This window comes from Mauremys mutica, chromosome 4 (genome assembly GCF_020497125.1).
Source record: "Mauremys mutica isolate MM-2020 ecotype Southern chromosome 4, ASM2049712v1, whole genome shotgun sequence".
Lineage (NCBI taxonomy): Eukaryota > Metazoa > Chordata > Testudines > Geoemydidae > Mauremys > Mauremys mutica.
This window is the reverse complement of record NC_059075.1, coordinates 71,298,723-71,315,023: the sequence shown is the minus strand read 5'-3', so window position 1 is coordinate 71,315,023 and position 16,301 is coordinate 71,298,723. Positions and strand designations below refer to the sequence as shown.

Sequence of the window (16,301 nt, the reverse complement as noted above, 5' to 3'; positions counted from 1 at the left end):
TTTTGCTCCCGCTAAGGACTATCACCTTTGTCTGGAGGAGTGGCTCAGAATAAAAATATCAAAGAGTTATGAGGTTTGCATTTCTATTTGTTTAAAGGAGTTTTAGTTGTTCAGAAAATGAAGTTTACCCAGTCTGTTGCTTCTGACTCCTGCTCTGCACGCCCACCACTGCAAATTTTTAAATTGCTCCACAACTGTCCAGAATCTCAGATTTCATTTAAAAAGAAATTAAGTCTGCAGCCCTTATGTTGCAAAGAAAATCTTAAAACATACAGTGAATGTAATCCAATGATTTCTGCAAGAATCTACAGGCAAGGTGAAACAACTGCTCAGAAAATTGCCAACAGCCCCATTCATCTCTATAGCATGTAAACACTGTTCTCCTTGATGTCAGTTTAAAATGTTGACAATTATTTCACTGCTGATTATTCTAGTAGAAACATCCAGGTAACATGCTTATTTGTCAATATTGGATGTAGTAATGGGAGGTACAGAGCAAGGTAGCTAGTTGCTTTCAGATTTCTGGGGTGTGGAATGAGAACTTTAAACCTCCACTCCTCACAGACTTAGTCTCTTCTGGGAAGAGAAGTGGGAGAAAATTGGTCCAAGCCTTCCCTAGTAATAAACTCTTCAGCTGCCTCCTTGATACCAAAAGCTAAAACCAGCTCCTATGCATTCCTGGGTGCTAGAAGCTCCATCTGTCCCCCTCTTCTTAGCAGTTAGAACCTCCAGGTTTGCCAGCTGACCTCCCCAAGCCAGAGAGTAAGGACTGGAGAGCACTGAAGATAAGGAAGCAGTGGAGAGACCTTCCTGCTAAAGCCTTCATGCTGGACAGCTGTAACCAGGGGGGGGACAGTGGAAGTTCCCACCTGAGACAAAAGGGTTAAATGTACAGGGGGAGTGACTGATGTTTCCATTGTGAGAAACAGCTCCCAGCAGAGACACTGGAGGAAGGGGGGTTTCCTGATGGAAAGAATAGGGTTGCACTCCAGCTGGAAGGGTTGGGATGACTGTCCTGGCAGAAGGACAGGAGAGGACTGACAAAGAGCCAGGTGTGGTTAAAAACACTGCAGTGTGGTATGTGAGGTGTTGAGGGACTAGATTTTGAGGACTACGTACATTGCAGGTGGACTATGTTTCGGGACTTTTATTATAGGCTATCATTTTTGTAATAAACTGGCCCCAAGAAGGGGTATTAGTGAGGCAAGAAAGCTTGGATGGAGTTACTGGGGACTCTGAAGGAGTAAAACTGAGGCAGGTACCACCTGCCTGTTCTGCTGCAGGAGAGCACTCCAGGTAGGGTTGCCCTATGACATTGCCAAACCTGCAACCTTGGGAAATTGGTGGGCAAGAAGGAAGAAAGGCCTCTGTTTGGGGTGGGAGCCCATCCTATCGAGAATAGGTGTGATATTTTCTATGGAAACTCCAGTGCTGCATGCTGTGGAACCAATCTGCTATGTGCTGAGAGCTCTGAGCACATCTCTTCTATTTTTGCCCTGGCCAGAGCACATCACAGATTTCCCCTCTTCAAGAAGTCTCCATCCACTATTCTCCAAACACACAGCAGTTATTGATACATACCCTGTTATCCCTTTTCCCCAGGGAGAGGGAATCTTCCTCCCCCTCCCATACTGCAAAAGTGAGGCAGGTGGAAGTGATGTGGGAAGGAGTAACACAGTGAACCTTGGGCATTGCAGGTGCAGCATAAAAAGGTTTTGCAGGGGAGCCTAGGCTGACTGTAATGGGCCCTGCTTTTCCATCTCCAGCATCTATGAGAGTCTGTTCATTCCTATCTATCACCACCAGTCCAGCCACCCTCCACATACCTCAAGCCTTAGTAGCTCAGGCAAGCACTCTAGCCAAAGGGGAATCCATCTGCCTTCCTTTTACCCACTTTTTTCAAAGGTGCCATCCCACTAGGTGACTGAAGCTAGATGGTTGAGTTCTTGCTCCTGCTGCCCAGTCTCTACATTCCCTTTCACTTAACTAGCAAAGGGTTTTCTGGCAGGTGCATGTGCAGCCTGAGCCACTTCCACAGTAACAGCTATGTATGGGATGGATGAACAAAGTGCTGGGGGACAGAGTGAGGTCGAGCCTGTACAACTTCCCCCATGGAGCCTTTGTAATCAATTACTGGATGGATTTCTCTGCTGCTCAGTTCTGTGATCAATTCCTGCTCCTGGTTGGGCTCTCTCTGCTGGAAGCCTTAGCTCTTTGATTAGATGCAGCAGGAATTCCTCTTTTGTTCTCTAACCTGACTGGAAGAAATGAGCAATCTTCAGTGGGTGGATGTGGGCAACAGAGCACTCTGGGGGACAGATTGACAAGAGCATGCGGGACAGGGATGCTGTATGTTACTAGATTAAATCAACTGGGAAATGGACAGTCAGGACGGAAGAATAAAAAACCAAGGGATTAATGAGATCTATGTAATGAGATCTATACTAAACTCCTGGATGACAATCAGGAAGGAAGAACTGAGGCATCTCCTGTCTGAGCTGGAGAAAACATGGGAGCTCAGTTGGGTAGGCTCTGTTTGAACAATGAAAAATGGAATGTTAGCTTGTCAGGGCATAACACTAAATGGTCTAGGTCTTTCTTACCTTAGAAATAGCTTTTCTCTATTTGTGCACCTGTCTTATAGGAGCTGGAAATCAATAAATGGCTTTTGTTGTTGGAGTTTGCTCCTTTCTGGATTATGTTTAACCACAAACCTGACTGAATTTAGAAACAATTGCAATACAACTTTTCCAGACTTTCCTAGGATAACTGAATGATGGATATTTGAGCACCTGCCTGATTAGAGCATCCCTTTTACACTTGAGCCATCTGGCTGCAGTGGGTTTTTATCTGGCTTATTGAGTCCAGATATTTAGAAGTGTGAATAGTTCCCAGTTTAGTAAAGTGTCCAGCTCCCACAGTAGTGAGGGTGGTCCAGATATTAGCTGATCAAACTAAAATACACATAATATCTAATAAGGTTCTCCGTTTCACCACTGACTCACTCACTTCCCACTTCTGTGCCCATCTCCTCCTCCTCTGTTAAATACGGATAATATCCATGATGTGTTATCAGGATTAAGTCAGTCCCCAGCTTCTCCTCCATTGAGACCAACTGTGCCTGAGAAAGACCAACTTTTCCAGAAGGTGAGTGGTCATCAGACCAAGTTCCAGAAATATGATTCTTTATTTAAGGTCTCAACCGCATCATAATCGATAATGTTTCTTTGAGACAGACTATGGGGAATGGGAGAGACACCCTTGATGTACTCAGACACCCGCCACCCCGCCTCCACACAGACACAGTAATTTCTCAGGTATCAGTTAGCCATTAGCTCCTTGACTATGGGTGTGCAAGCAGACAGCTGCCGTGTTGGATGGAATCATAGTTTCAAAGACAAAGTATTTGAAAACCTTGTTACACATTCAGCTCCCTGGAGGAAACAAGCTGCAGGAAGTTGCAATGGCACCAGGATGAATAACTGAAGCAAGGCACATTCAGTATGTGCATAAACAGAAGGACCAGAATGCTGCCTCCTAACCGGCTGGCAGTGCAGAAACTCACAAATTGTCTTATGGATATTTTATCTGGAGAGGCTGACCCATTTTCCTAGGAGCTGGGGGTGGAGGGGAGAGGAAGTGACAGTAGGATTGTCAAACACACAAGGTAGATTTGTTCACAATATCAGGCACAAAACTACACTTTTCAGAAATCAATGGAGTCACAGACTAATCCCAGGAGGAGCCATGGGGTTCAACTCCCCCAGGAAACCAACTACAGAGATACCATACAGGCTTAACCCTCCCTCCCTCTCTCCAAGAAACTGGCTTCAGAGAAGTACTTTGAGGTGTAATCCCATGGAGAGCAGGGCCAGGACCCACAGATTCTTGCATCTTCCACATAAACCTTAACCATTTTCTACTGAAAAACTGGGATTTGTCAGGTATGTCATTTTAATCTATCTGCAAGTCTAACCTCTTACTCAGGATAAGGAGTGATCCCAGCCCCACAAAGAGAGAAGGCAGAGAGCCCCAAGGCACTGAGTATCATGGCAAGTCGCATCCTACAGGCTGGGACGGCTCCAGCTTTTTTGCCACCCCAAGAGGCAAAAACGAACAAAAAAAAGATAAAGCCACAATCGGCGGTACCTCAGCGGCAGCTCTGCTGCGCCACTTCATTCTTCGGCGGCAATTTGGCAGCAGGTCTTTCCCTCCGAGAGGGCTCAAGGGACCCGCCTCCGAATTGCCACTGAAGACCCAGACATGCCGCCCCTTTCCATTGGCCGCCCCAAGCACCTGCTTCCTGCGCTGGTGGCTGGAGCCGACCCTGCCCACAGGAGTATTACAGTATTACCTGGGAAAAGGGCAGGGAAGCATTGCACCTGAGGAGGGGGTTGCCTGGAGTGGCTCTTTCTCAGAGTGTTTGTGGAGCCTGCTCCTCCTGAAGGAGTGGGGCTGGGGGCAGACCATGACCACGATGACAGCTTGGAGATCTAGGTAACAATAATCAGTTTGTTCCCCCCTCCCAGATTTATGCAGGGATTAACCCCCCCAGGGTCTCCCCCTCACCCCATAATACTCCATGTTGCTCTCCCCACAGACACTCTCCACTCCTGCAGTGTAATTACACCCGCACCGCAAGATAATGCCACATAACAACCCTGCAGCCCCCTCCCCCGGGGCTAAACCCTCCATTGCGACGCCAACCCCCGTGAGCCGCTGTCCTCCCGAAGGAAGCTTCTCAGGGCTTACCCCCGCCGACCCCCGCCCCCGGCCTGCAGGGGGCAGCTACCCAGGGTGAGGTAGATGGCGGGACTGTACCTGCTGCTGCTGCTGCTGGGCACTGACTCCGCCGGAGCCGCGGGCTGGACCTGGCCGTGCAAGTGTCTGTGCCCGGAGCCCCGGCTGATGTTTGCGCACTGACAGCTCCGGAGCCGCCGCCGCTGCTGGAGGGGGACTGGGCAGGGGGAGCTCAGACACTCCGGGCTCCAGCACCGAATCAGTGACAGGAGGAGGGGCCGGAAGGGGGGCGGGGGATCGGGCTCAGCACCGCTCATGGCAGGGCACCAGCTTCACAGCCACGGGATTCCGAAGGCCTCGGGGGTGGGGGAGGCATCGGCATGTGAAAAGGGGAGCGAGGGGAGCGAGCGGGCTAGGCCAATTCAGCCAATCTCAGGAAGCCCCGCTGGGCTCCCACCCAGTCACCTTCCTCGGGAGGAACCGGGCTGACACTGCACCACCACTCAGAGCTTTATGACAACAGCATCTGCAGCGATCCCCATCAGGATCAATGGATACCAGAGAATCAAATCCCAAAATGTGCTGCACAGCCCTGTACCTTACCTACCAGATACCCAGTCTTTCCTGGTTTTATGTTGGCTGGCTTTATGTTGGTCAAAAATTTTTGATAGCAGTTAGGAAAAAAAACTACACGGGGATTCCAGATTTTAATTTGGGGGGCACCAATTGGCCAGGAAAGAATTCCTGTCTCTAGTATTAAATGGCACACAGGTTCCAAATGGCACATTTCAGATTTTAGTGGGGGGGAGGGGGGTTGTCGTTAACTGACTCCAGGGGCTACTTAGGTACCTGAAAACTCTATTTTTTTTCTCTCCAGATAATTTAGAAATTAGCCAATAGGAGAACTGTATCTAATTCCTATATAAAAAAAGAGAATTAAATAAATATTAGTCCCACTCAGCTCTAATACAAACATGTTCTTACATCTTGTGTCAAGTCACTTAAGGGACACTGGTTAGGTTTAAAATTTTAATGTATATTCTTACTTTGTTACTAACTTTTGAATGTAACAATTGAAACAGTTGTAGAAAAATCTATATTACTTTCTATGCAGGGGCGGCTCTAGAAAGTAGGCTGCCCCAAGCAGCGCGGTGCACTGCGCCGCCCTTCCCCGGTCCCGCGGCGGGTCCCCTCTTCCCGTGGCTCCGGTGGACCTGCCGCAGGCATGCCTGCGGGAGCTCAACTGGAGCCCCGGGAAGAGGGGACCCGCCGCAGTCATGCCTGCGGCAGGTCCACTCGTCCCGGGCTCCAGTGGACCTGCCGCAGGCATGCCTGCGGGAGCTCAATTGGAGCCGCGGGAAGAGGGGACCCGCCGCAGTCATGCCTGCGGCAGGTCCACCGGAGCCAAATGCCGCCCCCCCGGGAAAGGGCCGCCCCACGCGCCTGCTTGGCGCGCTGGGGTCTAGAGCCGCCCCTGTTTCTATGCAGTTCACCAAGGTTGGAATAGATCATTTAACTTTGGAAACATCCTACTAGGGCAAGGCCCCATGAGTTTATACTGCACCTGCCTGGGGCTCTAGAGGTGTTACCTCACTACAAATAATAACTAGAAACTGACTTAAAACAGGCATGAAACTGACACTTTCAAGTTTCAGAGTGGTAGCCCTGCTAGTCTGTATCAGCAAAAACAAGGAGGAGTCCTTGTGGCACCTCAGAGACTAACACATTTATTTGTGCCTAAGCTTTCGTGGGCTAAAACCCACTTCATCAGCTATATGGAGTGAAAAATATAGTAAGCCATATAAATATTACAGCACATGAAAAGATGGGAGTTGCCTTACCAAGTGGGGGGTCAATGCTAACAAGGCCAATTCAGTTAAGATGGAAGTGGCCTATTCACAAGTTGACAAGAAGCGAAGCACTACAAAAGTAATTTTCCCTCTCTTGATATTCACCCCTTCTTGAAAGAAAGATCACCTGAAAACAACATACCACCAAATACCATAATGGGCTCTACAGTTTTCAAAACCTCCTGCAAATGTAACTGAATGAAAACAAGCATAAGATGAGAGGCCATCTTCACTTCATCCACCATCAATATCATCATACAAACAAACCAGTATGGGTGGGCTCCCCTATGCACACCCTTGTGGTCAGGTATGGCACTGCAGGTAGGCCCCACCTTACTTTTCCCCAACTGGGCATCAAAACTTCTGCTTGCAAAAATGAGAAGTCAAAACAGACGATCAAAAGAAGTACATCACCTTTAATGAAGCCCCATGGAAGGAGAACTTAGAATACCTGTTCAAAGATCCTTACTCAGAACCCTGGGTTAGAGTACCCAAACTTAGCATCCTAAAACAAAGTCTCTGTGCCTGGTCAGGCTAGCCTTCCAGAGCTGGAGAGATAGCTCAACACCCTTGCAAGCTAAGCAGCTTCTAAACTCCTCTCTCCCACTCATCTTTCTGTTCAAATATGTCAGTTCTAGGGTGGAACAGGGTGTCTCCTTGATTTATACAGGCTGTTTTGATTGTGAGCTCCTGACTGACCCTTAAAAGGGTAATACACTCCTTCACAATACCTCACTTCAAAATCCACTTCTGCTGACAGCCTTCTGTATTGTAAATTCTTCCCATGTTTCACTGGCAACCATAACAAGTGATGTAGGCTAACCCCACCCTCACTATAAACTGCTAAGCCTGTTGGAGTCACAATTATATAAGAGAGTGAATCATTTATTGTGCAAACTCAGAAATCATCTGAATTAAAAAAAAGATTCCCAATCCCAGCCTCATTACTAACATATGTCAGTAATAGCCTCTAATCACTAAGGCAACATGTACCACTTATATGATCTTAACCATGCTCAGCTAACTCAGCCTCAGTAATAGTGGAAGGCTTACCTAATGAATCTACAACATCTCTGAATTTTGATTGTCTGGTAAACTATACCAGCTCTCAAACTTATTGTAATTCTTCTAAATTACTTTTTCAACACGTTTCACCCTCTTTACAAGCCAACTAACTGATTAATTGTGACTCCTCATGTGTGTTGTGATCACCTACCAATTCATCCTACTCTCACCTAGCTTAAAAAGCAATACAAATGCATCTTTTCTGATGCATGTTCTTGCAATTTTCCATGATTAATCCACCATGATTCAATCTGCTTCAGAGAACTTCCATCAAAGTTCCATCAACTTAGACCAAATCTTCCTTTTTGCAATCTTCAGAAATGTCAAACTTGCTGTCATTCAACTCTGCTACCTCTGACAAAAAAAAAAAACATCCTCCAGCAAATATCAGTTAGGTCTGGTCTGTTCACAAGACAACAGCGCTCTCAGGATCTGCTTCTGTAATTCTTTCAGCATCTTTATGTGGTTGCAAATTTCCCTGTCTCTGTCTCAAAATTTACTAACGAATCCCAAGAAACTTCCCATACAAATCTGCCTCAGGCAACTGATCAGCAGACTCATGAAGCAGTATACCAAGCTGATACAACAGAATTATCCGCAATAAACTTCATATCCACAGCAGCTTGTCAAACTGACAAAGTAGCAGAATTTTAATCATTAGTAAGATGTTCTGATTTGTGTGGCATTGATTTTGATTTCAAATGGTGCTGTACCACTAAGTACTCATCATTTACTTCTCCAGTGGAGCTATCTTCCATGGAAACTCAAACCGACAACATGCATAATACTTATCCTGGCTTTTCACGCAACCAGCCAATGATTGGAGACTAGTATTCTCCACAACTAGTTATAAAACTAAGCTCAATTGATTCATTGCTATCTGTTATGAAGCACTTTTTACCCAAAGAAGCATATGAATGTATGATACATCACAATTCTGATATTCTACTCTCCAAAAGTACTTTTCTACTTCCCCCAGGGGAGGACTCTTTAAATAGATAAACTGCAACATAACCTGAAGTCTGTGGTGGAAATTGCAAGATATTAATAGAAGAGAAAGCTCTCCCCCCCACACTCTACTTCAGTACCTTCTGAATTGCTATTTATCCACCTCAACACATCAGCATTCCTTCCCATCTATTCTCTGCACACCCCAGTAAGAAGTCAAATGGGAGTCCCGAAATACCTTAGCATACAAGACAATTCACGACTTTGTCTATACCAGTATTTCTTGATACCAGGCATATTACTTCAGATTAGAGCTGGTCAGAAAATGTTCTGTATTCCCCACGGACAATGTTGACTTTTTGGTGAAAAAACTGTACACCCAAACTTTTTGATTTGGAAGTACTATAGCAGTGCCTCATTGCAATTGTAGTTCAAGTGCCTTATGCCCTATTCTCCTCTACAGTCCTAGCTCCCTAGATGGACTACATCATTCATGATGCACCATGAACTCCATGCTTGCTGATCATGGGAGATGTAGTCCGACAAGGGAGCCCAGACCATAGAAGAGAATGAGGGAATGAGACACCTAAACTACAACTCCCATGAGATACAGTGCTGGCATTTCTGAATCAAAATATTTGGCTGAAATTTTCAGTTTTTGGGTGTTCGGTTTTTCAACAAAATCAAAAATTGCTACAGAAAGGAGACATCTTGCAAAAAGTCTTATTTAAACAAAAACTTATTTTTTCAATCAAAACACAGTTTTAGCCAAAAGTTTTTGACCACATCTACTTAAGATATTTTGAAGATTAACTTTCATTGCCTTATCTTTTTCAAAAATCATCTCCATCTTTTGCTGCAGTGTCAGGGGCGGCTCTAGGTATTTTGCCACCCCAAGCACAGCAGGCAGGCTGCCTTCGGCGGCTCGCCTGCGGGAGGTCCCCAGTCCCGTGGATTCGGTGGCACGCCTGTGGGAGGTCCGCCGAAGCCGCGGGAACAGCGGACCCTCCACAGGCATGGCGCCGAAGGCAACCTGCCTGCCGCCCTCGTGGCAACCGGCAGAGTGCCCCCCGTGGCTTGCCGCCCCAGGCACGCGCTTGGCATGCTGGTTCCTGGAGCCGCCCCTGTGCAGTGTCATGATCTCTTAATTCCTATACCCTGGACCTATTAAAGAATATGGCAAATACCACCTAAAGAACTAAGTTCACTTGTTCACTGCAATTTAAATAGATGCTGAACTGTCTTATTACATTTACTATCATGAAATTTATTTGGTGAATTTCTGTACTCAGTCTTTGAAATTTCATATTTACAACTGTCCTCCACATTCAAAAGAGAAAAGATCAAGGGAGCTTCATGCTTCAAAAGATTTTTCTCACACAAACTGGGGAATCCATCACTTGATGCATTTGATATAACTCAGTATTTTCCCCAACTACATCCTTGCTATAAAAAAAATGAATAGCATATTGCTCAGATATATTTCCCACTTTTGAAGGCAGTATAAGGTCCAATCTGCATTTTCTGTACTAGGGCATCTACATCCATATCAATCTCAGCATACAAAGAATTATTTACCTTCAAAAACATACCGCCCAACTCCTGCCAAATGTTCTTTTGTTGTTGTTGTTGTTGGTATCCCATTAGCCAAAATTACCAATTTTCCCTCCATCACTCTTATCAAATGGTAAGTTATAAGTATGTTCCTGAAGTGCAAAAAAGACACATCACTTTGCTGTTTACACCATCTACCTGCTCCTTTGAAACTTGCCAACCTCTTTCAGTCTGCAAACAAATAACTTTCTGAAATGGCTTCACTAATTGAATCAAAATCTTTTCATATATGTTCAGATCTCTAATTACAATTACAAGAACTTTATCCCCTAACATTCCATTCATTACACTTTTATGAGGAGTCCTGTTTGCTTGTTACTCGTTAAATCAAAAATAGCACAGTGCACATCTTAAATTCCATTCACTCTCCAAATGTGCAATATAATAAGACAGACATTGACATCATGCCATACTTCTGTTCCTGCCATAATTTTTCACTTGCTCCACATAAAAGTTTCTCATAGCAACCAGAGATCTGATCTAATTTCTCATATTTGGCAGCCTCAAATACAGACAACTCTTTTCCAAGTTTCTCCCTCATATTTAACTCATTACCACCATTATAGTCAAACTTCAGAAGCCTCCCCATCCAAATCTTTCCTTCCCTGAAAGTATCTATTTAAAATCACCCAAAAAGCTGAAATCTCAGTTTTATTTCCATATACCAAATATGAATCTAACAGCCCCAAATCCCTAGCTGGAGCTTGAGCCATAAAATTTTCCAACCAACCTACACATACAGGGATGGTGTAGGACCATGAGACATAAGTAACAAAGTGTGTTCTTATTCAATCCATCTCTTAAATGTGCCAAAAGCATGACCATTTAACACTTTACATACTCCTTCATATCATACATGTGCTTTGCTCTAAGCCTTTTTTATTCAGTAAAAAGTCAAATTATTTTATAGCAAATTCCGTTAATGAAATTTTCCTCCTTTTACAGAGCTCATGGCATGCCCCTCTGAAGTCTCTTGGAGATCTTCCCCTCTGTAACCCTCTACATTTCAATTGCCCATCATCTCTGTCTTTTACAGATAATACTTCTTCCTCTGGTCTTTCTTCTATCTTGTAGATGAAGGCTCAGTCAGACCTTAGGGATTTGGCCTCTGGGACCTAACTGTATGTATATACTCACAATGTAATCTGCCTGTTCAAGGTAAATCTGTTCTACTAAACATAACAAGAAATCCATCCAAATATATACTATGATAATGAACCACATAACCAAAATTACACTTTACAAATGATGCACTAACCAAATAAAGGTTTATACAAACATGTTGCAAAATCTCTTCCTAGTCAACAACATATTCTAAATGTAATCTATGCTGGTGAATACACAACGCAAAATTACACAATGTTTTACTAAACAAATTTCAGCCCTGCCTGCAGGGTAAGGGAATAGGGTGGGAGACTCCTTCTGGCTGCCTTTCCTACTTGCCTGCCTTCTGGGAAAGAGCTGGCAGCCAGTGAAACCCAAACACTTCGAGACTGCAGCACCCAGTAGAAAACACTTCCTGTTGGGATTTTTTAAATCACTGAGATCTACCACAAATAAAAACCCTCAGATGTATCTAATTAATCCTCTTTCGAGCACTGCCAAAATTATTGCACTTCCCCCTCCCCCTAAATTGATGCCCAGAGCTTTAAAGTCATTAAAAAAAATCACCTTCTAAAAAAAAAATCATTAATCCTTTCCTCCCCAAACACTTCCTCAGAACTGCATGGGAAAACCAAATCTTTTATCAATGTCTATTTACTTCAGTTGGATACTTCCAGGTTAATCTTAACTGCCCTAAAATTAAATCCTCAGTAGCAGTTACAAGGAAAAAACTACTTTGATCTCACAACAGCAAGCTAGACACACAACTCTCAATAAACAGCATTCTCCAAATAATTTCTTTAGCTAATTCCTGAAAAGTAAAGCAGCACCTAAAAAAAAATCAAAAAATCAATTTTAATATCACTCCATGAATATTGCATTCAAAGTCTATCTCACAAAACACTGCAACCCAAAACATTCACAAGCCAGTCTCTCGGAGTGTATGGAACCCACTCAAACTCTGCATATCATAGTAATCAATCCATTAATTGTTCATTTAACTAAAAAAAATGGTTACTCACCTTCTCTTCGAGGTGTGTTCACCTATTCTTCAAGGTGTGTTGTTCATGTCCATTCCAAGCAGGTGTGTGTGTGCGCATGTGCATGGCAGCCGGAAAATAGCAGCATCCGTAGGGTCGGCCTGAGCACCCGCAGGAGTCGTGCCTTCATGACCCTCAATACAGACCCCTGCCGACCCACCACCCCCCTCAGTTCCTTCTTACCAGCAGCTCTGACAGAGGGGTAGGAGGGTGGGTATTGGAATGGACATTAACACCACATCTCAACGAACAACAGTTACGAGAAGGTGAGTAACTGTTTTTTCTTCTTCGAGTGCTTGTTCATGTCTATTCCAATCAGGCGACTCCCAAGCCTAAATTCTGGAGGTGGAGTCAGAGTTATCCACTGATTGGAGCACTGCTCTACCGAAGGCCACATCGTCTCTGGCCTGCTGGGTAATCTAATAATGTGCAGTGATAGTACGTATGGAGGACTACGTCGATGCTCTGCATATTTCCTGGGTGGGAACTTGCACCAGGAATGCTGCTGAAGAAGCCTGTTCCCTGGTCGAGTGCGCCATGAGTGGAGGGGCAGGGTGTAGCACTCCCGGATGCAGGACGTGATCCATGACAAAATTAGTTGAGAGGAGACTGGAAGATCCTTCATTGTTTCTGCCATGGCCACAAGCAGTTGAATGTACTTTCTGAATGGTTTAGTTCTCTCACTGTAGAAGGCTCTGCTCTGTGGACATCCAATGAGTGAAGTCTCTGCTCCCTACCACTTGAGTGCTGCTTAGGATAGAAAATTGGGAGGAAGATGTCTTGGTTGATGTGAAACTGGGAGACAACCTTCAGGAGGAAAGCTGGGTGTGGCCCAAGCTGAACCTTGTCCTTATAGAACATGGTGTAAGGAGGCTCTGATGTTAAGGCCTTGAGCTCAGAATCTCTCCTGACTGAGGTTATTGCTACCAGAAATGCCACCTTGTACCAGAGATAGAGCAGGGAGCACATTGCCAGTGGTTCAAAGGGTGGCCCCATCAGTCTGGAAAGGACAAGTTTGAGGTCCCAGGCTGGCACCGGCTGTCAGATGTGTGGATATAGCCTGTCGAGACCTTTCTGGAAATGGCTGACCATAGGGTTGGCAAAGACCGCCCGCCTGTCTGTGCCTGGATGGAAGGCAAAGATGGTGGCCAGGTGAACCCTTATTGATGACATGGATAGTCCCTGCTGCTTGAGGTGGAGAAGGTCATCCAGTATAAGTGGTATAAATGCAAGCGTTGGGGACGAATGATGCTGCGCCGACCAGATTAGAATCTTTTCCATTTGGCAAGGTAGGTAGCCTGGGTGGAGGGTTTCCTACTGCCAAGGAGAACTTGTTTAACTGGGTCTGAGCAGGAGAGCTCCACGGGGTTCAGTCACGGAGCTTCCATGCCATGAGGTGCAATGACTTGAGGTTCAGGTACTGGAGATGGCTGTGATCCTGAGTTATTAAATTCGGGAGGAGTGGCATGGTGACTGGGGCTTCCATGGACATTTCCAGGAAAGATGTGTACCAGTGCTTGCGGGGCCAGGCTGGAGCTATCAATATCACTGAAGCCTCTTCCCTCCATAACTTGAGGAGCACCTTGTGAAGGAGAGGGAAGGGCGGGAACCCATAGCAGAGACGGCCTCCCCAGGGGAGGAGAAACGTCTGCGATGGAGCCCGGCCTGTGATTCAGGAAGGAGCAAAACTGCTGTTATTTCCTGTTGTGTCACATGGTGAACAGGTCTGTCTGGGGAAAGCCCCCCACCATTGGAAGATTGAGTTCGTGACATCCGGGCATAAGGAACACTCGTGGCAGTGGAACAACCTGCTGAGATAATCTGCCAACTCATTCTGCCAACTCATTCTGTACCTCAGGAAGGTATGATGTATTGAATGCTCTACGCAGAAGTCCCACAACATGAGGGCTTCCTGGCACAGGGGAGAGGAGCGTGCATCCCCCTATTTGTTGATATAGAACATCGCCATGGTGTTGTCTGTCATGACTGATACATATCTCCCTGTCAAGTGGGCTTGGAAAGTCTGGCATGCCAGGCGCACCGCTCTCAGCTCTCTGACATTGATGTGTAGAGTGAGTTCTGCCTGAAACCAGAGGCCTTGTGTCCTGAGGTCTCCCAGATGTGCTCCCCAGCCCAAGGCTGATGCGTCCGTCACTAGCAAGAGGGGTAGTTGAGGACCAGTGAAGGGGACACCTGCTCACACCACCAGTGGAGGGAGTCAAGGACCTGGTGAGGTAAAGTCACAACCTTGTCCAAACTGTGCCGAGCCGGCCGATACACCAAGGCTAGCCACAACTGGAGTGGCCAGAGTCTGAGCCTGGCATGTTGCACCAGTTAGGTACAAGAGGCCATGTGTCCTAGAAGTTTCAGACAATTCTTTGCTGTGGTGGTGGGAAACTGCCTGAGACGTCAAATGATGTCGGCAAGGGCCAGAAACCTCATTTCCAGGAGGTATGTCCTGGCCTGTGACGAGTCCAGTACTGCCCCATGAACTCTATTTGCTGAACCGGGGTGTGACGGGTCTGACACCCCAGCACCCCCTTGTGGCAGGGGTGGGCTGGGGGCCTAGCGCCGCGCCACTCACTTGTCCTTCGGTCTGCCACTGGCAGCCGGCGTATTACGGCCTACCGGCCAGAGTCCATAAACGCCCCCTTCGGGGCGGGGTAGGGCGCCCTAGCGGCCGGAGTCCGTAAACGCCCCCTTCGGGGCGGGGTAGGGCGGCCTAGCGGCCGGAGTCTGTAAACGCCCCCTTCGGGGCGGGGTAGGGCGGCCTAGCGGCCGGAGTCCGTAAACGCCCCCTTCGGGGCGGGGTAGGGCGGCCTAGCGGCCGGAGTCCGTAAACGCCCCCTTCGGGGCGGGGTAGCGCGGCCTAGCGGCCGGAGTCCGTAAACGCCCCCTTCGGGGCGGGGTAGCGCGGCCTAGCGGCCGGAATCCGTAAACGCCCCCTTCGGGGCGGGGTATTAAGGGGTGGGGTAGGGGGACTCGGGCCCGCCCTCTCCACCGAGCCCCGACCCAGGGCCCTGATTGTGGCAAGCTCTCCTTGCCACCCGCTCGGCGGGGATCCGCCCGCAACACGCCGAGCGGTACTGCAGCTTTAAGGCTGTCAGTCTCTACAATCCCCTGGGTCACTTCCTACCCTGTCTAGCCGGACGTCGGCGTTGTGGGAGCGGTTCCCCCGTAGGTCCCCTCCGGCCGGCGTCCCTCCCCGGGATCTCCGGTACGGCCTCTGCTCGGCTGACGTCCCAGTCCAGGCTCACTGGCTCACCTCCCGCAGGAGCTGACGGTCTGCGTCCTTCTCCCCCGGTGGTCAGCCCAGACTAAGCAGACCTGCAGGCTTTTATACCGGTCTGCCAGTTGGAGCATGCCCAGCAGAGCTTCCTGGGCGTGGCTTCCTCTGCTAGCAAAGAAGGGTTAACCCCTGCTGTACCAGTGCGGGGCTGTCCCGCCCCGTCACACACCCTCCCCCTTAAGACAGCCGTCGGGCCCGGCTGACCCTGGAATCCCGCCTCCCCCTCCTCCTCCCCGATGCGGGAGAAGAAGTCCGCGTTCCCATGAGCCTTGCCTGGCCGATGTGACACGCGGAAGGCGTAGGGTTGGAGGGACAGGTACCACCGCATGATCCGGTTATTCGTCTCCTTCATACTATTGATCCATCGGAGGGGCGCGTGGTCAGTCACTAAGGAGAAGGGGTTCCCTAATAGATAGTACCTTAGTGCTTCGACCGCCCACTTCACTGCCAAGGCCTCGCGTTCTATGGTGGAGTACCGGGTTTCGCGGGGGAACAGCTTGCGGCTAAGGTACAAGACCGGGTGTTCTTCTTCCCCTACCTCCTGTGACAGTACGGCCCCCAGTCCCACCTCCGAGGCATCCGTCTGTAGGATAAAGGGTTTTGAAAAATCTGGTTGAACTAGTACCGGTTCCCGTGTTAATTGTTCGCTCA

The 16,301-nt window shown here is 47.5% G+C and overlaps 1 protein-coding gene across 9 annotated transcripts in view; it reads right to left on the bottom strand.

The window, feature by feature from the left end:
- The window catches only part of C1QTNF4 (C1q and TNF related 4), a 52,223-nt gene that overhangs the window by 16,497 nt on the left and 19,425 nt on the right, over positions 1 to 16,301 (bottom strand). Inside the window, exon 1 of one of the 9 annotated variants that reach the window (XM_045012741.1) lies at positions 12,344 to 12,365. The exons of 1 other annotated variant lie outside the window; for it this stretch is intronic. Coding sequence is in view for 1 of the 8 variants with exons in the window: in XM_045012733.1 (XP_044868668.1) it covers positions 10,182 to 10,275 (94 nt within the window). In the remaining 7 variants the exon portion in view is untranslated. Of the gene's footprint in view, positions 1 to 4,821; positions 4,951 to 7,004; positions 7,162 to 7,321; positions 7,415 to 10,181; positions 10,297 to 12,343; positions 12,366 to 16,301 lie in introns of those variants that run through there. 7 more of the 9 variants (XM_045012733.1, XM_045012735.1, XM_045012742.1 and 4 more) reach the window with 7 other exon arrangements.